Source organism: Oncorhynchus clarkii, chromosome 5 (assembly GCF_045791955.1).
Source record: "Oncorhynchus clarkii lewisi isolate Uvic-CL-2024 chromosome 5, UVic_Ocla_1.0, whole genome shotgun sequence".
NCBI lineage: Eukaryota > Metazoa > Chordata > Actinopteri > Salmoniformes > Salmonidae > Oncorhynchus > Oncorhynchus clarkii.
The window spans coordinates 57,371,645-57,397,424 of record NC_092151.1 but is presented as its reverse complement, the minus strand read 5'-3'; the positions used below and the strand labels follow the sequence as shown (position 1 = coordinate 57,397,424).

The following is a 25,780-nucleotide window of genomic DNA, read 5'->3' as shown; positions in this document are numbered from 1 at the left end:
CACTTTAGACCAAGCAGCCTTCATGTTCTAAGTATTGTCTGTCACCAGTACAAATACCTTCTGAGGTTCAAGGTCATTGGCGACTGCTAATTATTTACTAAATAACAAAAAATCATGTATGTCATATACAATATATTCACCCCACCCAGTATTGTAATCAAAACTTACCAGAAAGCATGTAGTCCTTGGCTCAGACAGTGTAGTAGTGTGGGCTCAATAGCATCTCATTAGTGTGCAAGATCTTGAGACTCAGCTGTTCATGTGATGGAAGAATGCACCTCGCATGCAATTGGGGATAGTTTAACCAAAATATGCCACAAGACCTAGAATTGCCTTATGTGTATCCCACAAAAAAGGTTCACTGTTATTAGCTTACTTTTTAAAATGAATTTAAGCAAAATTGCGGGGCTTAATTTCCCATGGAAAATTTCCGGAACAATTCCGTAAATTTACCGGAAAGTTTCCGACCCTTTGCAACACTAGTCATACCAAAGAAGAATCAAGGCTGTAATCGCTGCCTAGTGTGCTTCAACAAAGTACTGAGTAAAGGGTCTACTACTTATGTAAATGTGATATTTACTTTTTTGCTTTATCATTATGGGGTGTTGTGTATAGATTGATGAGGGAAAAAAACAATTGAATCCATTTTAGAATAAGGCTATAACATAAGAAAAAAATGTAGAAGTCAAGGGGTCTGAATAATTTCCAAATGCACTGTAACCCATTTGGGTAAACCACTAGAGCAACTTATGAAGCCCAACATGGCAACAACGTGGGGCAAATGTGGATACTGAGGACAAAACCTTGTGGGTCCCTGTTGCGTTTCCCTCATGGGGCCCGTGAAACAGCCCTCCATTAACCATATAGGCCCCACATGGAAATGTTAGCTGGGTTATTTTGGTGAGTTGGTCATTTGGCTGACCAATAAGCATCCTCCAAAATTCCATGACCGTCACAGCCATACCTTTTGGGGCGATAAGGTAAGGAAGTGGTGAGGGTGTGGTGGGAGGGAACACAGCTTTGAATCTTAATTACCTCAGCCAACAGCCAAGACATTGACACAGAAGCTCTGGGACGCCTTCACCCGGTGTGGCAAGACCGCAGCTGAGGGAGGCAAACAGAGAGTTGGGTTGAGATACCTTTTCTACCCTAATTTTTTCAGATCTTACTTATACAGCTGAAGAAAATACATATTCTACCAGTGCAGAATATATCATTATGCCACAAGAACCTCAAAATAGCTCAGGATGAGCTACTCTGTTCAACAAACTTTCACAATGGATTCTAGGGAATAAGTACACTAGTGAATAGTGGGCCTATTTCTCACTGGGGACCTTTTTCTCCAAGAAAAAGAGGTTAATGAACCAGAACAGACAGTTATTACATACATCTGTGTCACTTCAGTGAGGCTCATAATATCAAATCAAATTTTATTTGTCACATACACATGGTTAGCAGATGTTAATGCGAGTGTAGCGAAATGCTTGTGCTTCTAGTTCCGACAATGCAGTAATAACAAGTAATCTAACTAACAATTCCAAAACTACTGTCTTGTACACAGTGTAAGGGGATAAAGAATATGTACATAAGGATATATGAATGAGTGATGGTACAGAGCAGCATAGGTAAGATACAGTAGATGGTATCGAGTACAGTATGTACAAATGAGATGAGTATGTAAACAAAGTGGCATAGTTTAAAGTGGCTAGTGATACATGTATTAATAAGGATACATAAGGACACAGTCGATGATATAGAGTACAGTATATACGTATGCATATGAGATGAATAATGTAGGGTAAGTAACATTATATAAGGTAGCATTGTTTAAAGTGGCTAGTGATATATTTACATCATTTCCCATCAATTCCCATTATTAAAGTGGCTGGAGTTGAGTCAGTGTCAGTGTGTTGGCAGCAGCCACTCAGTGTTAGTGGTGGCTGTTTAACAGTCTGATGGCCTTGAGATAGAAGCTGTTTTTCAGTCTCTTGGTCCCAGCTTTGATGCACCTGTACTGACCTCGCCTTCTGGATGATAGCGGGGTGAACAGGCAGTGGCTCGGGTGGTTGATGTCCTTGATGATCTTTATGGCCTTCCTGTGACATCGGGTGGTGTAGGTGTCCTGGAGGGCAGGTAGTTTGCCCCCGGTGATGCGTTGTGCAGACCTCACTACCCTCTGGAGAGCCTTACGGTTGAGGGCGATGCAGTTGCCATACCAGGCGGTGATACAGCCCGCCAGGATGCTCTCGATTGTGCATCTGTAGAAGTTTGTGAGTGCTTTTGGTGACAAGCCGAATTTCTTCAGCCTCCTGAGGTTGAAGAGGCGCTGCTTCGCCTTCTTCACGATGCTGTCTGTGTGAGTGGACCAATTCAGTTTGTCTGTGATGTGTATGCCGAGGAACTTAAAACTTGCTACCCTCTCCACTACTGTTCCATCGATGTGGATAGGGGGGTGTTCCCTCTGCTGTTTCCTGAAGTCCACAATCATCTCCTTAGTTTTGTTGACGTTGAGTGTGAGGTTATTTTCCTGACACCACACTCCGAGGGCCCTCACCTCCTCCCTGTAGTCCGTCTCGTCGTTGTTGGTAATCAAGCCTACCACTGTTGTGTCGTCCGCAAACTTGATGATTGAGTTGGAGGCGTGCGTGGCCACGCAGTCGTGGGTGAACAGGGAGTACAGGAGAGGGCTCAGAACGCACCCTTGTGGGGCCCCAGTGTTGAGGATCAGCGGGGAGGAGATGTTGTTGCCTACCCTCACCACCTGGGGGCGGCCCGTCAGGAAGTTCAGTACCCAGTTGCACAGGGCGGGGTCGAGACCCAGGGTCTCGAGCTTGATGACGAGCTTGGAGGGTACTATGGTGTTGAATGCCGAGCTGTAGTCGATGAACAGCATTCTCACATAGGTATTCCTCTTGTCCAGATGGGTTAGGGCAGTGTGCAGTGTGGTTGAGATTGCATCGTCTGTGGACCTATTTGGGCGGTAAGCAAATTGGAGTGGGTCTAGGGTGTCAGGTAGGGTGGAGGTGATATGGTCCTTGACTAGTCTCTCAAAGCACTTCATGATGACGGATGTGAGTGCTACGGGCGGTAGTCGTTTAGCTCAGTTACCTTAGCTTTCTTGGGAACAGGAACAATGGTGGCCCTCTTGAAGCATGTGGGAACAGCAGACTGGTATAGGGATTGATTGAATATGTCCGTAAACACACCGGCCAGCTGGTCTGCGCATGCTCTGAGGGCGCGGCTGGGGATGCCGTCTGGGCCTGCAGCCTTGCGAGGGTTAACATGTTTAAATGTCTTACTCACCTCGGCTGCAGTGAAGGAGAGACCGCATGTTTTCGTTGCAGGCCGTGTCAGTGGCACTGTATTGTCCTCAAAGCGGGCAAAAAAGATATTTAGTCTGCCTGGGAGCAAGACATCCTGGTCCGTGACTGGGCTGGATTTCTTCCTGTAGTCCGTGATTGACTGTAGACCCTGCCACATGCCTCTTGTGTCTGAGCCGTTGAATTGAGATTCTACTTTGTCTCTGTACTGGCGCTTAGCTTGTTTGATAGCCTTGCGGAGGGAATAGCTGCACTGTTTGTATTCGGTCATGTTACCAGACACCTTGCCCTGATTAAAAGCAGTGGTTCGCGCTTTCAGTTTCACACGAATGCTGCCATCAATCCACGGTTTCTGGTTAGGGAATGTTTTAATCGTTGCTATGGGAACGACATCTTCAACGCACGTTCTAATGAACTCGCACACCGAATCAGCATATTCGTCAATGTTGTTATCTGACGCAATACGAAACATCTCCCAGTCCACGTGATGGAAGCAGTCTTGGAGTGTGGAGTCAGCTTGGTCGGACCAGCGTTGGACAGACCTCAGCGTGGGAGCCTCTTGTTTTAGTTTCTGTCTGTAGGCAGGGATCAACAAAATGGAGTCGTGGTCAGCTTTTCCGAAAGGGGGGCGGGGCAGGGCCTTATATGCGTCGCGGAAGTTAGAGTAACAATGATCCAAGGTCTTTCCACCCCTGGTTGCGCAATCGATATGCTGATAAAATTTAGGGAGTCTTGTTTTCAGATTAGCCTTGTTAAAATCCCCAGCTACAATGAATGCAGCCTCCGGATAAATCGTTTCCAGTTTGCAGAGAGTTAAATAAAGTTTGTTCAGAGCCATCAATGTGTCTGCTTGGGGGGGGATATATACGGCTGTGATTATAATCGAAGAGAATTCTCTTGGTAGATAATGTGGTCTACATTTGATTGTGAGGAATTCTAAATCAGGTGAACAGAAGGATTTGAGTTCCTGTATGTTTCTTTCATCACACCATGTCACGTTGGCCATGAGGCATACGCCCCCGCCCCTCTTCTTACCAGAAAGATATTTGTTTCTGTCAGCGCGGTGCGTGGAGAAACCCGTTGGCTGCACCGCTTCGGATAGAGTCTCTCCAGTGAGCCATGTTTCAGTGAAGCAAAGGACGTTACAGTCTCTGATGTCCCTCTGGAATGCTACCCTTGCTCGGATTTCATCAACCTTGTTGTCAAGAGACTGGACATTGGCAAGAAGAATGCTAGGGAGTGGTGCACGGTGTGCCCGTCTCCGGAGTCTGACCAGAAGACCGCCTCGTTTCCCTCTCTTTCGGAGTCGTTTTTTTGGGTCGCTGCATAGGATCCACTCGGTTGTCCTGTTTGTAAGGCAGAACACAGGGTCCGCGTCGCGAAAAACATATTCTTGGTCGTACTGATTTTGCCGAAGATTGTATCACCCCCGGGCTGGGCAACCTGAGCTGTCTTCTATGTTGAGCGAACAACCTGTTTTAAGGTTGTTTTTTTTTTTCTTTTGCAAGCTCTATTCTGAGCAAAGATTATGATTTGTTTAGTTTTTGGACTGTTAGGTTTGAATTTGTAAAATTCGACGCTGATCTTATATTCAGTAGTTCTTCTCGACTGTATGTAATGAAACCTAAGATGACCTGGGGTACTAATGTAAGAAATAACACGTAAAAAAACAAAAAACTGCATAGTTTCCTAGGAACGCGAAGCGAGGCGGCCATCTCTGTCGGCGCCGGAAGTAGTATAAGTATAGTTAAGTGCAGAGTCATAAAAATACACACAGGACCTCTTGAAGTTCTCTGCATAGTGACGCACACTACGGTTTCATAGCAGTAATGCTTGTGGAATCCTAAGAGGGCTAACTTTAGCTTGTAAATGATAAAACCTTAAGAAGGTGATAAGAACAGAAAAACACGCCCAAATGTCTTGAATTATAAGCAGGACAAGCATTCACACTCTTTGGATACTGTATGACTCCTAAGGATAGATTCAAATGTGTGTTAAATTAAGTTAACTTAGCCAAGCCAATTCCATTATTAATAAGGTTTAAAGTCAAATAGAATTAGCCTTAAGAAAAAGATGCATGTGTATCAAAGTTTGGGCTGAGAAAGATAGAGTGATAAGAAAAGATAAGCACAACACCCTAAGATTGGCACTGAAACGACAATGATCAAATCTTATTGGTCACATGCACTGAATACAACATGTTCAACAGGTACAACAGACCTTAGTGAAATGCTTACTTACGAGCACCTAACCAACAATGCAGTTAAAAAAGTAATAAATGAATAAGACAAAAGTAACAAGTAATTAAAGAGCAACAGTAAAATAACAATAGTGAGACTATACACAGGGGGGTACCAGCAAAGAGTCAATGTGCGGGGGCACCGGTTTGTCGAGGTGATTGAGGTAATATGTACATGTAGGTAGGGTTATTAAAGTGATGATAACAACAGAGAGTAGCAGCGGTGTAAAAGAGGGGGGGGTCTGGGTAGCCATTTGGGTAACCATTTGATTAGATGTTCAGGAGTCCTATAGCTTGGGAGTAGAAGCTGTTTTAGAAGCCTCTTGGACCTAAACAGTGCCCTCTGCACTATCCCACCGTAAGTAACCCAAGTTACGGAAAATACAGTTTTGTCATACCGTGCATTTATATTGTGGTTTATTTTCCCACATTACATCTCTGTATCAAATTAAAGCCTGCTGTTGTGATTGACATCAATTGCCAAGTAGTGTATGCAAACTGAATCTGACATATCCAATGATGGTGAAACCAAATAAATGTTTATCTTCATTATACAGCTTGTCACACAGGCTGCCAAACTACAAACACTGCATATTTGGGCATCAGTTTTGTAAATATTTTCTAAGCGTCAGTCAAGCTCAGATTGCATATTTTGTTCCATGGCAATTTGAAAAATCTGTTGAAAAGCAGTAGTACTCCATCTACAGGACACAAAAAGTAATCTTTATCAGAAGACTACCATACACTGTGCATTCTAGTTACTGCCCCTCACAATCATTAAGTACTGCGTATAGGCTACTACTGTAAAAATAATCTACTTTATTTGTAAAGCGCTTGTCAACATAGTGCTCAAAGATCCAAATAATAAGCTGTCATCTAAGCTGTTAAACGTTTCCCCATTCAAAAGGTACTACAATAACATACAGACAGTATACGGACCAGACGGGGATTATGTCTGTGAAACAGTAAATTGTTGTTAACTACATATGTATGTGACCCCATGTGAAATGTTTGTACAGGATGCGAAGGGACACATTTTTGTCATACCACAGACCATGCTGTCCCACACTGCCTACCCATGACTGACTGAGCAGAAGAGCTACTATGAATGTCTGAATGGGATACAGATTTACAATTGTTAGCTTAGTTCCTTGGCACTGCATGCAAACTCCAGCAGAGACCTTCTATTTATACTCAATCAGCAGTAAGTTTGATAGCATGAGTGAGTGAGTGAGTGTGTGCGAGAGGGACGGAGAGATAAATTAGTTGAACAGGAAGAGGGGAAGATAAAGAGAGGAGGGCAAGATTGTATAAATATTTTCTGGGAAATTCATTCTAAATTCATATGGTAATGATGGCCTTCCAAACAGCCATTAAGCGCTGTTCATAAAAACGTCTGAATGTTTTAGTATCAGTACTCATAATGTAAACAGTCTTCTTTGCCAAATATAATAATCATGCTTGCACAATCTAGTCTCTGAACTTCTTAGCAAAATCTGTAAATTGGAATAGCCTGAACAATGTGGCCCAAGTTACAATGAAGGAACAGATACGAAAGGATATTTCAGAAAAAGTCTTCAGAAGTTTCCTGAACAACTCGTTTTGAAATGTGTTAATTTCGCGAGCTACAATGAATATATGATCAGTTACACTGATGCCTAATTCATTTCTAGCTAGGCCTACACCATGTAGGCTACATAAATAATAGAACAAGATGACCTAGAAATAAAAATAAAATTATTGGACCAATAGATAGGTCTATATTACAACCCTATTAAAATACCAAGAGAATATTGACAAACAAGTTTGTGGAGTATTCTGATTACATGAAAATGAACTGTAATCAGTTAAATTACAAGCAAAAATATTGTAATCAGATTACAGATACTTTTGACAAACTAGATGATTATGTTTAAATTCAGAAAGGATGTTTGCTAAAAAAACACATTGACACCTTTCAGTTCTCTCAATGATATTCAATTAGACACTGAAAAAAAGCACAAGTATGGTCCACCTGAGCGAGTCTGACCACAAGTCAGGGACCACTATGATGACACACCAAATGTGTCTGATGGATCCTTTGTCTTCTTCTAATGCCTTAAGAATAAATTAATCCACAAGTAACTGAAAGTAATCTGATTACGTTACTGAGTTTGGGTAATCCAACATTTACTTCACTGATTACCAGTGGCGCAAAATACTTAAGTAAACATACTTTAAAGTACTACTTAAGTAGTTTTTGGGGTATCTGTACTTTACTATTTATATTGTTGACAACGTTCACTTTTACTCCACTACATTCCTAAAGAAAATAATGTACTTTTTACTCCTAACATTTTCCCTGCCACCCAAAAGTACTTGTTACAATTTGAATGCTTAGCAGGACAGAAATTGTGAAATTCACACACTTATCAAGATGTCATCCCTACTGGGTCTGATCTGCCGGACTCAATAAACACAAATGCTTCATTTGTAAATTATGTCTGAGTGTTGGAGTGTGCCCCAGGCTATGCATAAATAAATAAAAACAAGACAATTGTGCCATCTGGTTTGCTTAATTTAAGGAATATGAAATAATAATACTTTTACATTTTATACTTCAGTATTTTTTAGCAATTACATTTACTTTTGATACTTAAGTATATTTAAAACCAAATACTTTTAGACATTTACTCAAGTAGTATTTTACTGGGTGAATTTCACTTTTACTTGAGTCATTTATTATTAAGGTATCTTTACTTTTACTAAAGTATGACATTTGGGGACTTTTTCCACAAGGGATTACAATTTTGGACAGGTAACTAGTAACAAATGGATTGCGTTCAGAAAGTAACCTTCCCAACCCTGTATAAACTGGATAAAGACAAGACACAAATGACACACCTGCCAGAATTGAGTAAGGCACGTAGGCTAAACTTTAAGATTTCCAGTTAGTGGAAGACACATTTTGGAAATTAAAAGAGTTTAAGAGAGCCATTATTGAGTTATTCCCCCTGCATTTGTAGGCTATAGCCAATTACAATCAAAACATACTTTATTTAATTCCTTGACAAATGTAAATCCCACATTTCACTGTTTTCGAAATGTAGTGTTCCTTTTTAAAAGTCTCCTGCCGTCAACATGTAACGTTATTTGAAAAGTTTCACTTTCCTACCTTTGGTCGACTTTAGTATTTCAGATAAGAAAGACACCACAACTGCAGGTTATGAAGGAAAATGTAGTTCTGTTTCTTCATTGAAGTTCGTTGTCTTTATCACCGTACTTTTTTTATTATTGCTTTTTAGACTTGAAACTCTGTCCGTGCTGCTTTCGTTGCGAATGGCGTTCAGTCACATGCCAGGAAATGTTTGTGGCTGTAAACAATGTTCGCGTGCAACCGAGCAGGACACGCAGTTCAGTCAAATTATGGGAGGCTGGAAGCTGAACAGTGAGCAGCTAAATCGTTTTTTCCGCTCTAACTTCACCGTCTTGTCAATGACAACAAGCCTGGAGTTTATTGAGAAAGTGACCTACTATTGTCAATTTTCCCGGTTGTTGTCATAGCATTACTTTAGTTAACACAGGTAAACAAAAACAAATAGTGCTATTGACTAGCTGTTTGTGGGTCACTTAAAAAAAATGTGTCTTAGAATAACAATTTATATAATCCTACCCCATAATATGTATATATATAACACGTCTGGAGAAAAGAAAACATAATTCAATGGTTTATTTAATTCAAACCATACAAAAATTAGGCATATTGGTCATTGAGTATTTTCAAGAAGCAGAGAATTTGGAGCAACTTTATTTCTAATGATACCTGACACGTTGGCTGCATTTACACGGGGGCGTATTCATTATAGAAACAGTTTAACATTTAAAACAAAACGGAAGCAAACAGTGCAAAAGGAACGAAACGAATACCCGAATTGTCCAATAGAAACTATCGTTTGCGTCTTCTGTTTGGAGTAAACGGTTTATTTTTAAATACTTTACCGGTTGTCCATGCATCTTTTTGCAGGTAGGACTGTGAGACATCCACAGTAAAGTATAATTAAAAAAACGTTTCAAAGCGCTGGTAGAGCGTTAAGTATTCTATAATCACTTGAAGCATGCCACAAGATGCAAATACAGGCATGATACTTGCCAAGCTCATGCACGCGTTTACATAGTTCGGTGCATGCTTCAGGTGATAGAAATCGGAACGCACTACCAGTGCTTTGGTAACTTTATTGGATTATACTTTCCTGCGGATATATTGTTTGGCATTCCTAAAGTCAAAAGAACCAACAGCGGGTAGAGTATGGTTTCCCAAACTTTTTAGGCTGCTAACCCCATTAGATAAAAAAAAAGTGATGTAATCAACAGCTAATGTTTACTTTTTAAATTGGAGCTATGACAGTCTATTACAAATCAGTTGGACAGTACTTTTGACATTATTCAAATGTGATGGAAGTATGGTTTGAAGTGACTGAAATGCATCAAAAAGGTATTGGGAAGTTCAGAAGATCATCGGGCAATATGCAATAAACAATGTGCAATAGGCAATAAACATTTTTGAGTTTCTCTCAGGACCCCATTTTCTAATCTGGCCGTGACCCCTAGTTTGAGTATATTTAAATGTTGTTTTATTTAACATGCTGTCTTGTAGAGGTTATGAGAGGAAACTTTCCTTATCCAAACACATTTCTACCAGGCGTAGAATTCCAGATAACCCAATTATGTACATTTGCCAATAATTGGGCTTTTGACCAATCAGATCAGATCTTTTGCATTATGGTTCTTGACGCATTCATCCATCTGTGAATGAATAGTACTTCACCTTGGGCCAATGATCAACTTTAGTATGCTGATGACCAACCTCAGAGTAGATATTCCGTACTACATCACAGGGTTGATTGTAGCCCTTGGGCTATACTGATTTCTTTCAAACATTTGTCACTTTCCAGCAGCCAGACAAAACAAACAAAGACAGGAAAAAAACATGATGGTGGATGACATGTCATGAACGGCACCATCTGAACCCAAACAAAAGACTGATTTACATTCTATCAGTTCTGGGTCAATGGCTTTGTCTCATGATGTGTTATCTTTCAGAATTGTTTTGTTGGATAACGGGCAAATGGAGACTCTTCATTCATCTTGCCCTGAAAACAGGAATAAAAAGGAGTTCGAATTAATTTGGATTCAAAGATTTCTACCTTTTGAACACATTGTATGAGAGAGAAAAAGGACTGGAGCATAAAAAGTGCTTAAAGCACAACATATAGAAAAGGAAACCATCTTTGCATAGAATTAATAGTCAATTTAATTTATCTGATAAATTCTCCCAATTCTCATATGTTAACATCCATTTTGGTTTGGTTTCCTGTGCGTTACACAGCATTTCTTCTATATCACTTCCATATCTGAATGTCCTGTACATTCAACGGAAAGCTCTTTTGCATGCAATATCTGTCGTATGCTATCCTCACAGAAAAATCGACTCACCATTGGCACATCTTCGAGCCTCTCAAACTTTGAACCTCTGGAATTAATGAACTTTGCAATCCCAACAGCCAGTAGAAGACCCAGACAGATGCAAAATATGCATAGGACTGCTACAAGACCCGGACTCCTTGATAAGTCATGGCTCCCATCACTTTGTAAAGCTAAAGAATAAATTACAGTGAAAAAGTATAGTTACGCAAATATATGAATCAGTTGTCTTAAAAGTCGTCAACTGTATTGATTAATTCTGTGGCATTTACAAAACATGAAAATGCTGTTATCTTGAAAACTTAATTATAATAGAACCTAGGTGCCCATTGGTAACAGCTTTACCGCTAAGACTCACTGTCTGCAGGGATTCATTTCATGAATTGAATAATATACTATTTGAATCTGAAACACACACCTGTGCTTGAGCTCATGTTCCCTGTGGTAAAATCAGAGTTTGGTGACAAAGTTGATGAGAAGTTTGAGGATGTGGAGTCATGAGAAGTTGTTCCAGTTAGGGTCTGATTTGTAGAAGTGTCAGCTGTAAAACCTGTAGAGGTGGTGCTACCATCGGATGCTTTTGATGGAGTCAGTGTCTGAGAGGATTGGGAACGCTCAGTTGTCGGTGATGATTCCAATGGGACTTCAGTGTTACCAGTAGGAGCTGAATCAGGTGTTTTACCAACTATGAGACTTGTTTTACTGGCTTTTGAGGCAGGGACCACTGTGGTGATGCTAGACAATGTTGGGGTAGACTTGTTGGTAGCCTTCGATGAAGACAAGTTTTGGGCTCCAGTGGACCCTGCATTAAAAGATAGTTTTTATTGAATCATTTCACATTTACAAACTAGGCATGCATACATATATTTATCATATTTAGTTATGCTCTGTAACTGGCTCATCCCTGTTAACCAATCAGTATCGGAGTTCAATGTTTTGAGACAATTTTTTTGTTGTTAAACACATTGAGACAACCTGGTATGCATTCGGGTAGTCTCTCGTGATAGACTGTTACTGGCCAGCGCACAAGCAACATTTGGTTCTGTACTTGGTCGATCTGGGGTGTCAAAAATAAATGTAATGTGGAAAAGTCTAGTTCCCTTCTGTTTTTCTAATGAAAAACAACACTTCACATTTGCATATAATGAAAGTAATTTCCCCGTCATTTGCATTGAAGAAGAGACGGAGATGTCGGGGTGCCTTGTAAGGATCCGACGGCGAGTGAGTAATCCGACTCTACCATCAGTCCTATTAGCCAACATGCAATCATTGGATAATAAAATGGATGAGGTCCGATCAAGACTATCCTACCAACGGGACATTAAATACTGTAATATCTTATGTTTCACTGAGTCATGGCTGAACGACAACATGTATAACATACAGCTGGCTAGGTTTTTGGTGCATCAGCAAGATAGAACAGCTGCCTCCAGTAAGACAAAGGGTCTATGTATATTTGTAAATAACAGGTGTTCCATGAAATCTAGTATTAAGGAGCTCTTAAGGTTTTGCTCACCTGAGGTAGAGTATCTCATGATAAGCTGTAGACCACACTATTTACCAAGGAATTTTTCAGCAATATTTTTCGTAGCTGTCTATTTACCACCACAAACCGATGCTGGCACTAAGACCGCACTCAACAAGCGGTATAAGCAAACAAGAAAATGCTCATCCAAAGGTGGCACTCCTAGTGGCACGGGGACTTTGATGCAGGGAAACGTAAATCTGTTTTACATCATTTCTACCAGCATGTTACATGTGCAACCAGAGGAGAAAAAAAAACTCCTGACCACCTTTATTCCACTCACAGAGAAGCGACAAAGCTCGCCCTCCATTTGGCAAATCTGACCATAACTCTATCCTCCTGATTCCTGCTTACAAGCAAAAACTAAAACTAAATTACTATGGCATTGAGGAGTACACCACATCAGTCACTAGCTTCATCAATAAGTGCATCGGTGACATCATCCCCACAGTGACCGTACGTACATACCCCAACCAGAAGCCATGAATTACAGGCAACATCCGCATGGAGCTAAAGGGTAGAGCTGCCGCTTTCAAGGAGCGGGACTCTAACCCGGACGCTTATAAGAAATCCCGCTATGTCCTCCGACAGGCAAAGCGTCAATACAAGACTAAGATCGAATTGTACTACACCGGCTCCGACGCTCGTCGGATGTGGCACGGCTTGCAAACTATTACGGACTACAAAGGGAAGCACATCCGCGAGCTGCCCAGTGACACAAGCCTACCAGATGAGTGAAATTACTTCTATGCTCGCTTCAAGGCAAGCAACACTGAAGCATGCATGAGCACATCAGCTGTTCCAGACGACTGTGTGACCACACTTTCCGTAGCCAATGTGAGTAAGACCTTTAAACAGGTCAACATTCACAAGGCCGCAGGGCCAGACATATTACCAGGATGTGTACTCCGAGCATGCGCTGACCAACTGGCAAGTGTCTTCACTGACATTTTCAACCTGTCCCTGACCGAGTCTGTAATACCAACATGTTTCAAGCAGACCACCATAGTACCAATGCCCAAGAACACCAAGGTAACCTGCCTAAATTACTATTGGCCCATAGCACTCACGTCTGCAGGCTGGTCATGGATCACATCACCACCATTATCCCAGAAACCATAGACTCACTTTCCGTAGCCAATGTGAGTAAGACCTTTAAACAGGTCAACATTCACAAGGCCGCAGGGCCAGACATATTTTTTGCATAACGCCCCAACAGGTCCACAGATAATGCAATCTCTATTGCCCTCCACACTGCCCTTTCCCACCTGGACCAAAGGAACACCTATGTGAGAATGCTATTCATTGACTACAGCTCAGCGTTCAACACCATAGTGCCCTCAAAGCTCATCACTAAGCTAAGGATCCTGAGACTAAACACCTCCCTCTGCAACTAGATCCTTAGACTTGCTGACGGGCCGCCCCCCAGGTGGTAAGGGAAGGTAACAACACATCTGCCACACTGATCCTCAACACGGGGCCCCTCAGGGGTACATGCTCAGTCCACTCATGTACTTCCTGTTCACCCATGACTGCATGGCCAAGCACAACTCCAACAACATCATTAAGTTTGCAGAAAACACAACAGTGGTAGGCCTGATTACCGACAACGATGAGACAGACTTTAGGGAGGAGGTCAGAGACCTGTGGTGGCAGGATAACAACCTCTCTCTCAACGTGATCAAGACAAAGGAGATGATTGTGGACTACAGGAAAAGGAGGACCGAGCACGCACCCATTCTCATCGACGGGGCTGTAGTGGAGAAGGTTGAGAGCTTCAAGTTCCTTGGTGTCCACATCACCAACGAACTATCGTGGTCGAAACACACCAAGACAGTCGTAAAGAGGGCACAAAAATGCCTATTCCCCCTCAGGAGACCCCCCCCCCCCCCCACCCCCATTTTTACACTGCTGCTACTGTTTATTGTCTATGCATAGTTACCTTACCTCTACCTACGTGTACATATTTCCTCAATTACCTTGACTAGCCTGTGCCCCCGCACCTTGACTCTGTACCGGTACCCCCTGTATATAGCCTCGCTACTGTTATTTTATTGTTCCTCTTTAATTATTTATTTTTCAATTTTGTATTGTTTTTTTACTTCAGTTTATTTGAGTAAATACTTTAACACTTATTTTTCTTAACTGCATTGTTGGTTAAGGGCTTGCAAGTAAGCCTTTCATTATAACCTGTTGTTATCGACGCATGTGACAAATTACATTTGATTTGATTTAAAACGGTAAGATGTTTAAAAAAATACTTAGTGATTACCAAAGTTCTAGAGCAGGACTTTAACAGACAACCATCGATTCAACTCATCCCAAACTCATATTTGCTTGGACACACACCACTGGCCCTTTAGTTTTTGCTGCAACTTTCTTCATTAGTGACCTAATGTTCTATGGCGTAAGAAAATCCATTGGTTAAATTCAGATCTTTTATATAATACTTTGTAGCTGCTTGTATGTGCAATATACAGAAATAAATCTATTTCACTTGACTTGAAACCACAATGTCCTGTATACATATTTCCTGGTCATGGTTGTTTTACGGTGTGACCATAACCTCCCTGTGTTGCATAATTTTGCAGGCACAACGGAGCTCTCCATACAGTTTAGGTAAATTATTCTCTAAGGGAATAGGTTTTACGAAGAAGATTTTAAATATTGACTTACCTAGAGTGACGGCTACCAAAACAAAAGGTAGAAATATAGTGACACTCGTTGCTCCCGCCATGTTTCCCTAGAGGTATAGACGTGATGGTCAACTTGACAGCATGCCCACATTAATACATCCTTGAAAGCAGGATGTTGGTGAATGGCCAGGGAGATCTGCATCTTTTATTCCGTGCATATTCAATGCCTGGAGCTGGCGAGTCACTGTTTGAACAAGTATGTTTGCTCAATAATGAAACTAACCACCCTTAGAGCCGAGGGAGTTGAATGGCAGTCTACAGTCAAGAGGCATTAAAGTGGGATACATTTTTCCACAAAACAATTCATATCCTTCAAACACCCATTCACAGGATAACTTTCTTAATGCATATTTAGTTCCGTCACCTATTATTTAATATCTACTGTTTTAAAATGATTAGAAAAAACATAAAGCCACTTGATTTCCTAAAAATACAAGTAAAACACAAAAATAAAGCAGCATTGCATTGTCTGAGAAGATAATCACAGTTGAACATGAGGACCCTTGAAACATAATTTGCTGTCCCTTCTTCCTGATTACATTTATTCTGCCCATCCCACAACAGTGTACGTAGATTAGTAGAACATTGACAAAAGTAAATGATTGAGTAATCAGAGAAACTACTTGCATAGGATTTCACAGGCTTCTCGGGTCCTTCCTGTTTGAAATACACTAGTTTAGTGGATAAGGAAGTTGAACGTTGTTTTAGGATTCTTAGTCAACAGGCGGAGGAATTCCTCACTGCACAAGGGTGTTTATGGATTAAATGTTATAATACCTGAATCTATAACCCCCGGTCATACCAAAAATGTGGGTTTTTAAATCTGCCACATCGACCCTTTGATCCCTTTCATACAAATTCATATAAGTAGAAGTGCAATGTGTTATGAAGGTACGACAACTTCACATATATTTTTAAAATGTTGTATTTTCTCCCAAAAATAACATGACATGTTATTCATGTTTCAAATGTTAATTACAGCATTTAACTGGAACTTTTTCCATGTGCCTACGCTAATACAAGATCATCAAATTATATGTATTATAGACGGACTGTGCATCATCTATAATTTCCATTCTTCAACACATTTGCCATAAATGACCAACTATGTAATAACTACATCACATTCCTCCATTAACTTTTGATTCTGTAAATCCTTTTCAGTGTCGATTTTAACATGTAAATCTTGGTGGGGGGGAAAAAAAGTGTAATGCATGCCAGTAAAGCCACTACACAACACTAAACAATACATGAATTGCACAATAACGGTGACAAAGGGCCTACATAAAGCTGTCCCAACAGCAGTCCCAAAACCTTACCACTGCTACACCTGGTTATCAGCGGCAGTGAAACAGTTCATTCAGCCTCATTTACTGCCTTTAAAAAAACATAGCTGATATTGTTGACTTGCTTAAACAAATGTGGTTTTTAATGACAATTGAGATATACAAACTATGGCATAAGGGGACGACAAGTGGATAAGAGGCAATCCGTAATTTCGATTTAAGACATTAAAGAGCGAGCTAGGACGGACGTAGTCTATATGACTATTTGTTTAGCAGTTTTGAAATGTACAGTGACAGAATTCAGAACATGGGCCGTTTTCCCTGTACACCAAGTTAGAACCATAGGATAAATAAATGGGGCATATAAGCAGACAATGAAAGCTCTTACAATATTCAATGATTACATTTCTCTAAAACAGGTTATAGGCTACATGTGCACCACCAAGTCAGAACAATAGGTGAAATTAAGAGGGGTAAATATATCAAATTATTAGGGTGAGGCACATGGGCTACTAACATCTTACTGCACAACATACAGTTTCTTAGCTACAGTATACATATCTCCCTGGCATATTAAATCAGTTGTTTGTGCGTGGCACAAATCATGCTTCATTGACAGAGAGCCCCTTAATCCCAGATTTTGGACCACACAGCCACTATCACTGATTCCTTCCAAGCCACTCATTGTTGAATTTGCAATTTCCAAATTGTTGTGTAATATCCAATGGCCGATGAGCACTGATATGTTTTATCTATAATTTCTCTTCATTATTTCTCTTCATATGACAAGGATTAACAAGGATTTGCCAGTAGATTGTCGACTTGATTCATGATGATGACTGCTAGCTAAGATTTTGAAAGTATGATGTTGACATGATCAGTCCAATCAAAGCTACTGTACATGTGATTTGACGTCATATTATCTGTGGCCAATGACCTTGAGCCTTCTTGGATGGGCACTTCTAATTTAACTCTATGGCAGCACCCAAGGGGCTAGAATTTTTGAGGTCTAACCTAAGACTTGGCGGTGACGTAGTGTCCCTATGAGCGACAGAACACTGAGCCAATCACGGCGCAGTGCTCTATATTTTCTGTTGGCTTGCCCCAACACCACAGAAAGCACTGAGCTAGGCTGAAACAACTGCATTTTGGAGCTGCCTTACTCAAGAAAACAAAGAGACCATCTTGTATTCTTTATTAACTCAACTATATATATATATATATATATATATATATATATATATATATATATATATATATTTTGTACATTGTTTGCAAACTGATATGTGGCATATTAATGCCAAAATAACATGCAAATCAGGCAAGTCAAAAATGTGGGGCTTAAAACAGCTGGGGCTCTGAATGACGGGTCAATGGCATGATTGATATCTTAACCAGTAGGATACCATTATGTGAATATTACACCAGAAAAGTTCTGCAATACATAAAAATGCACATATAATCATACACACATTTAAATTATACACCCTGCAGTGTGCAAGAGACAACTGTTCCAAGAATGAAACATTGATATTCAACTCTTTGGAGTTCAGTATTGAGTTCAGTACTAGGGTAATCAGACCACACCAATCAGCCTATAGTTAGACATAACAAACAAACGGTTACAATCAGACCCTAGGGTTCCAAATGTCACAATCTCAGTCAAATCAACCCTCTACATTCTCTGTCATCAGATACAATATAACATATAAAGTGGTATAATTTGTAATGTAGTGAACTTTATGCCATAATCCAGTCCATGTATTTGTACTGTGGGATTCCAGTTCCATGTTTTACAGCAGCCAGACGATGGGAGGGATATGATATGTGAACTATGTAATGCCAGCATACTTCTGAGTAAAGTTAAACTAAAGTATACGAACGCCCCGACCTCAGTTATTATAAACATAAGCAATCTAAATAACTGGATGTTAAATAATTAAACAACAAACACATTCTACATATCATACAAGACTGTAGTACTTAGCTTATAGAACTCACAGAACTTGTCTTTGAATTCCTGTGTGCCTTTGGATAGACTGTGTCCTTCCATTACTCCCATGCCTGCAATCAGCAAAGGGGACGGATTGGTGCATTTACTGTGTCAAAATCTGGGATGTCTACTAAAAGACTTAACAGTACATAGTAAATATAACAATGGAACACATACAGATGACATCCTATCACCATAGTATGCCATTTGTCATAAAGCCAAGGTAACCTTTGACTTAATCTTTAATGTCTAGTTTTGACGTACACAAACCCTTTTCTTACCTCACTAGTGTCTTGAAGGAATTGAACTTTGACTCCACACACACACACACACGTAAGGTAAACATGCACAAGGCGTTTTCACATTCAGTGCCAGGTTTCCCGATTGCGATGGAACTTAGGCTTATGAGTGTTTAAAGGAGTCATCTTCCCTACAATGGCCGAAGATGTAACGTGTTTCCCAAAACACCAGTCGCATAATTATTTCACAATAATAACATCAGCTCCTAGAGAGATTCCTTACAAAACAGTTTACCAGAAGTTGTTTCTGGTGAACACGAGTTCCAAGACCAGTAACAGTTGATGACCAATCATGGGGATTAGAAAAATGGAAACCAAGCTAGTTACCTACAAAAGTTGTTCAGTGAGTGTCTAACTCATTAATTAAACATGCTAATAAACTTGAACATTTTATTAGCTAAATTATGCCTAGTTAGCAATGTCATGTTTTATGAGAGAGTGAAACATTTTGTTGATACCAATTTCAATCTGTCAGTGCCACTGACTGGCTAGCGCTTAGCTAGCTCATGTTAGCAATCATATTTTTGCACAACACACTTGAAATATATTTGCGGTGCACTCACTCATAACACTTTTTTTTGAGTGATAAATTAGTTTATCGTCTTCAACATTGATAAGGTAAGCAAATGCATGTATAATTCTCATAAATGTAGCCCATACATTCATTCTTTAACAATGAGTTATTGCATGTATTTAAACTAGTAGCTAGCACATTTTGATAATGTATTGTTCCTTATCTCTTTTTAGAATCAAATCAGTTACAAGGCAAAAATACAGATTGAGGCCTCAAATCTAACTGAGGACAGAGAAATATGTATGCATGGCTTTAAAATTGAAGTTACATAAAAAAAAATGCTTGGTTGTTTGGATGACCCAGTTGCTGAGTTGCACGCATTGGGGTCAATAGTTTGGTTGTTTTCTGTAAAAACAGCACGTTTGGGTTGTTGGTGCTGGGTTATTAAAGTTGTGTTCCTGATATTTAACCGAGCCAATGGGTTAATTCTCCCGCCACCAGCGTGTGAAGTCCTCCAGAATGTGAGCAAGTGTGAAGACGTGGCAACTCTCTATTTTTGTATTTATTTTTTTAATAATCCATCTATCACCCCCCTTCTTTGGAGGACACATATTTTTTTTAGATATTTTTTTACAGCTTTTCTGTTACATACATATACATTTTACATACACATTTTACATACATGGTACTTTTATATACCACAATCACATAACAATAATACATTACTGAACATAAGCTCCTTCATCTCACCCCTCAGCCACTCTCAGCCCATCTCACCCATCACCATAGACCACCCTCGTTTGGTTTTGACAGTACCCCCCCCCCCCCCCCAAAGGTGCGGACCTGACTCTAAAGGGGAGGGTCCGGGTGGGCCTTCTTTACGGCGGTGGCTCGGCAGCGGGCCCCGGACTGAAGACCCTCAGGGGGCGCCACTGGACTGAGGGGCGCCTCTGGACTGAGGGGCGGAGATTCCGGCAGCTCCGGACAGACGGGCGGCTCCGGCAGCTCCAGACAGACGGGCGGCTCAGGCATCTCCGGACAGACGGGCGGCTCCGGTAGCTCCGGACAGGAGGGCGGCTCCGGCAGCTCCGGACAGAGGGCGGCTCCGGCAGCTCCGGACAGGAGGGCGGCTCCGGCAGCTCCGGACAGGAGGGCGCAGTTCCGGCAGCTCCGGACAGGAGGGCGGTTCCGGCAGCTCCGGACAGGAGGGCGGTTCCGGCAGCTCCGGACAGGAGGGCGGTTCCGGCAGCTCCGGACTGGAGGGAGACTCTGGCAGATCCGGACTGGAGGGAGACTTGGTTCTGGGAGCAGGCACAGGACTCACCAGGCTGGGGAGACATACAGGCGGCCTCTTCCTTGGCCGAGGCACCAGATACACAGGGCCGTGGAGGCGCACTGGTGGTCTCGACCGCATAGCTGCCCCCCCCTCCCCGTTCTGGCTGGATGCCAGCTTCCACCTGGCAAATGCGGGACGCTGGCACCGAGCACACTGCCTGTGAATAATCGGCCGAGACACAGTGCGCATCACCCCATAGCAGGGGCCTGACCGGTGAATGAAGAAAGGGGCGAGCCTAGGGCTGTGGTTGTCACGAAATTTTGTCAGATTTGTTTGTCAACCAAATACAGTAACTGTCGGACTCACAGTAATTTACTGTTAATTAACATAAACACATTTAGCATCTCCTGGTTTCCACACACGCTACAAGCCACTGATGCAGACCTTTGGAACATCTACATTTTAAAAAGTCTAATAAATCCATGTAATATAACCTACACCTTCCCAATAAATCCATTATTTATTTTAGACCAGTCTAAAGAAGCATGAAATGAGGAAAATGTAGTCTATTTCAGAAGAACAGAATAGCATACTCTGTTGTCCTTATGTTAGGTCCTGATCTGGCTTTGCCAAATGGCTGCGGGCTACATTAGTTAATTTAGCAGACAAGATTTGCTTAGAATCCCATGGCATTATTTTATAGTGTTTTATAGTATGAAGAATATAGTATAAATATTTTCTCCAAAGGATTTGAGGGAGTGCGCACATGCAGCTATTCTGTGTTGAGAGGTTAACAAATAAATAGCTAATCCTATTGGTTTAATTTAGAGTTATTCATGTAACTTTAGTTGTTCTACAAACCTTGGGCTATATGTTTTGATTTGTAATACATTGTAAGGCTGTATGATGCAACTGTAATGATGATTTGAAAAATGCCGCTTGAAAGGCTGTACACACTCCCAGGCTGTACACACTCCATCAGTCTCTCATTCACAATTTGACAAGCATTGGTGCGTTATGCCCTTCTCCCTGAGTGCTGCCTCTCACTCGCATGGCTCTTCATCACGTGATCAGGTTTTTCTCACAGGCTACAAGTGAAGACTATGCGCGTCCTTTTCCAATACCTAGGTGGATATTGAAGATATTGGAAGAACTGTCCACGTTTACTTTCGACAAGATGAGTAGGCCTAACAAACAGCAGAAGCACTAGCCTATGTCAATATACGATCCCCCATTGTACAAAAGTCAACCTATTCTACTCTGTACGAGAAATAAAAATTCCAAACAGTCTGGGACAGTTGTGGGGTGCAATAGATCCCAAATTAATACAACCACTAGCATTTAACTTTTTTACGCAACATGGCTGACGCAACTGATCATAACATTTAGCTTAAAATGTTGCTAAACTACTTCTTCAAATTATAAGTGCAGCAATGCGCACATGGCAGTAGGCTATAAGCGCAAATGTTCCATTAGCAGGAAAACACCATTATCAAAGTTTACAGCAAATGCAATTATGCATTTAATGCTTTTATTATATAAGATGCATTTTTATGGTGAGAATTATCTTCACCAAACTTGAAACTAATGCGCTACTTATGTATGCCAGTTAGGCTCTAAACCCAGTGTAATGTGGATTAATGTGCTTAATTCTAAGAATTTATTTTGCAACTTTAGTTGTGATACAAACCTTATCAATACATATAGGCCTATGGGCTGGGCTACATAAGGTGTGCGACTGATTTTTGAAAGAAAAACACATTTTTTTCCCCATTAAAATAACATCAAATTAATCAGAAATACAGTGTAGACATTGTTAATGTTGTAAATTACTACTGTAGCTGGAGAAGGCAGATTTTTTATGGAATATCTACATAGGCGTACAGAGGCCCATTATCAGCAACCATCACTCCTGTGTTCCAATGGCACGTTGTGTCAGCTAATCCAAGTTTACCATTTTAAAAGGCTAATTGATCATTAGAAAACCCTTTTGCAATTATGTTAGCACAGCTGAAAACTGTTGTTCTGAATAAAGAAGCAATAAAACAGACCTTCTTTAGACCAGTTGAGTATCTGGAGCATCAGCATTTGTGGGTTCGATTACAGCCTCAAAATGGCCAGAAACAGACTTTCTTCTGAAACTCGTCAGTCTATTCTTGTTCTGAGAAATGAAGGCTATTCCATGCGAGAAATTGCCAAGAAACTGAAGATCTCGTACAATGCTGTGTACTACTCCCTTCACAGAACAACGCAAATTGGCTCTAAGCAGAATAGAAAGGAGTGGGAGGCCCCGGTACCATTTAAGACAGACTGTCTCACGCAAGCATGCTTTGCACATCAAGTTCAGCTGAGGCTTTAGTCTGATGTTTGGACTGTTTGGTTCATGAAATAATATAAATGAATTTTAATAATCAATCCTATCTTATGAAATAACATACTAGGCCAATAGGGCTTTGTTTCAATTTGCTATACATGTTTTAATTTCTATGTACAATTCTCTGACGTGATGTATGTTCTGAAATTCAGGCAATACAAATGAATTAACATTGTATATTGATTGTGTGTAGGAAAAGGAACAGGGTGGGATGGTAGAGAATCAAAAATATATAAGCAAAATTGAAATTAGGATTACACTGAAAATAACCCAGCTGGGTTGATTTAACCCAATTCTTTGTTTTGCCAATCTTGACCCAGTGCTGGGCTGTCAAAATTACCCAAAATGTTATCAGTATCCAAATGTTGTGTGTTTTCTGATTGTTTCAGGCAATAGTTCTGAACTGGGTTTGCTTGAGTTTTTGTTTGAATTATTACACATTTGTTAGTTATCTTTTAAACTTCCATTGGTTGAAATCTATTGCTCATCTATCACTCGTCTCATGTAAATAACTCTGTAGTTGTCCCTTTAAACATCCTAAGGTCAACATCCCCATAGTGTTCACATTTCTTTCATGTAAAATGGTGTAGCTTCATAAAGATTAAACAATTTATTTGGGAAATATCCCGTCTTTGCTCTTTTCTTACTTACCATGATGATGATTTCAAGTTGTCTTGGATTTATTTGATCTGTTAAGACATTGAATACGTGTTTAATATATTTACAACATGTTGTGTGTTTTGTTTTTTCTCTGAGAAGTTCATTTAAAGTCATATGTGATTTGGTTTATGTATATAACATAATTGAAATGTTTTAACACACATTAACCACAAACATGATCTAATTTGCATATTGATAGTTAATTTGCGGCAAATTTGCATCAAACAGTAGATATGCAAATATTGAGGCGGCTTATTCTAATGCTTACCTTAAGACTACACATCATTAAATATATTGAGACAAATTAGACAGCCTACAAGTAGCAAAATATAACTCAATTTATTGAACATGAAAGGTATTTCAATATGATTGAAATAGGCCTATAGAGCCTACTGTAATTATATTTGAATGCAGTCCTCTTGGTTTTAATTTGGATCCCCATTAGTTTCTGCCGAGGCAGTAGCTACTCTTCCTGGGTCTACAAAAAAACACAAAACAAGTACCAAAACACTGATACACAAGGAAAGTCACACAACTTGCTTCCATCCAGCCACAACAGCATTAGTGAGGTTGGACACTGATGCTGGGCAATTAGGCCTGGCTCGCAGTCGGCGTTCCAAATCATCCCAAAGGTGTTCGATGGGGTTGAGGTCAGTGCTCTGTGCAGGCCAATCAAGTTCTTTCACACTGATCTCGACAAACCATTTCTGTATGGACCTCGCTTTGTGCAAGGGGGCATTGACATGCTGAACCAGGAAAGGGCCTTCCCCAAACTGTTGCCACAAAGTTGGAAGCACAGAATTGTCTGGAATGTCATTGTATGCTGTAGCATTAAATCAAATCAAATGTATTTGTCACATACACATGGTTAGCAGATGCTAATGCGAGTGTAGCGAAATGATTGCGCTTCTAGTTCCGACAATGCAGTAATAACCAACGAGTAATCTAACTAACAATTCCAAAACTACTACCTTATACACACAAGTGTAAAGGGATAAAGAATATGTACATAAAGATATATGAATGAGTGATGGTACAGAGCGGCATAGGCAAGATGCAGTAGATGGTATCGAGTACAGTATATACATATGAGATGAGTAATGTAGGGTATGTAAACAAAGTGGCATAGTTTAAAGTGGCTAGTGATACATGTATTACATAAAGATGCAGTAGATGATATAGAGTACAGTATATACGTATACATATGAGATGGGTAAGTAAAAATTATATTAAGTAGCATTGTTTAAAGTGGCTGGTTATATATTTTACATCAATTTCCATCAATTCCCATTATTAAAGTGTCTGGAGTTGAGTCAGTGTGTTGGCAGCAGCCACTCAATGTTAGTGGTGGCTGTTTAACAGTCTGATGGCCTTGCGATAGAAGCTGTTTTTCAGTCTCTCGGTCCCTGCTTTGATGCACCTGTACTGACCTCGCCTTCTGGATGATAGCGGGGTGAACAGGCAGTGGCTTGGGTGGTTGTTGTCCTTGATGATCTTTATGGCCTTCCTGTGACATCGGGTGGTGTAGGTGTCCTGGAGGGCAGGTAGTTTGCACCCGGTGATGCGTTGTGCAGACCTCACTACCCTCTGGAGAGCCTTATGGGCGGAGCAGTTGCCGTACCAGGCGGTGATACAGCCCGACAGGATGCTCTCGATTGTGCATCTGTAGAAGTTTGTGAGTGCTTTTGGTGACAAGCCGAATTTCTTCAGCCTCCTGATTTCCCTTCACTGGAACTAAGGGGCCTAGCCCAAACCATGAAAAACAGCCCCAGACCATTATTCCTCCTCTGCCAAACTTAACAGTTGGCACTATGCATTTGTGCAGATAGCATTCTCCAGGCATCTGCCAACCCCACATTCGTCCGTCAGACTGCCAGATGGTGAAGCGTGATTCATCACTCCAGAGAACGTGTTTCCACTGCTTCAGAGTCCAATGGCGGCGAGCTTTACACCACTCCAGCCGACATTTGCCATTGCGCATGGTGATCTTAGGCTTGTGTACGGCTGCTTGGTCATGGAATTGGCTTGTCGGAAAGGTGGCATCCTATGATGGTTCCATGTTGAAAGTCACTGAGCTCTTCAGTAAGGTCATTCTACTGCCAATGTTTGTCTATTGAGATTATATGGCTGTGTGCTCG

At 40.9% G+C, this 25,780-nt stretch overlaps 1 protein-coding gene and 1 long non-coding RNA gene across 2 annotated transcripts in view; both read right to left on the bottom strand.

Moving 5' to 3' along the window:
- Positions 1-8,879, bottom strand: part of LOC139409066 (3',5'-cyclic-AMP phosphodiesterase 4C-like) — a 175,871-nt gene extending 166,992 nt beyond the window's left edge. Inside the window, exons 1-2 of the mRNA XM_071153739.1 lie at positions 8,714-8,879; positions 1,036-1,104 (exon numbers count right to left, since the gene is read on the bottom strand). Of these exons, the coding sequence (XP_071009840.1) occupies positions 1,036-1,056 (21 nt within the window). The 5' untranslated portion in view covers positions 1,057-1,104; positions 8,714-8,879. The remainder of the gene's footprint in view (positions 1-1,035; positions 1,105-8,713) is intronic.
- A 372-nt stretch (positions 8,880-9,251) lies between these two features.
- Positions 9,252-15,788, bottom strand: LOC139410112 (uncharacterized). Its single transcript, XR_011634453.1, has 4 exons — positions 15,221-15,788; positions 11,438-11,821; positions 11,032-11,192; positions 9,252-10,688 (listed from the first exon to the last, which is right to left on the bottom strand). It is a non-coding gene; the product is annotated as an uncharacterized lncRNA (long non-coding RNA).
- Between the last annotated feature and the right edge of the window lie 9,992 nt (positions 15,789-25,780).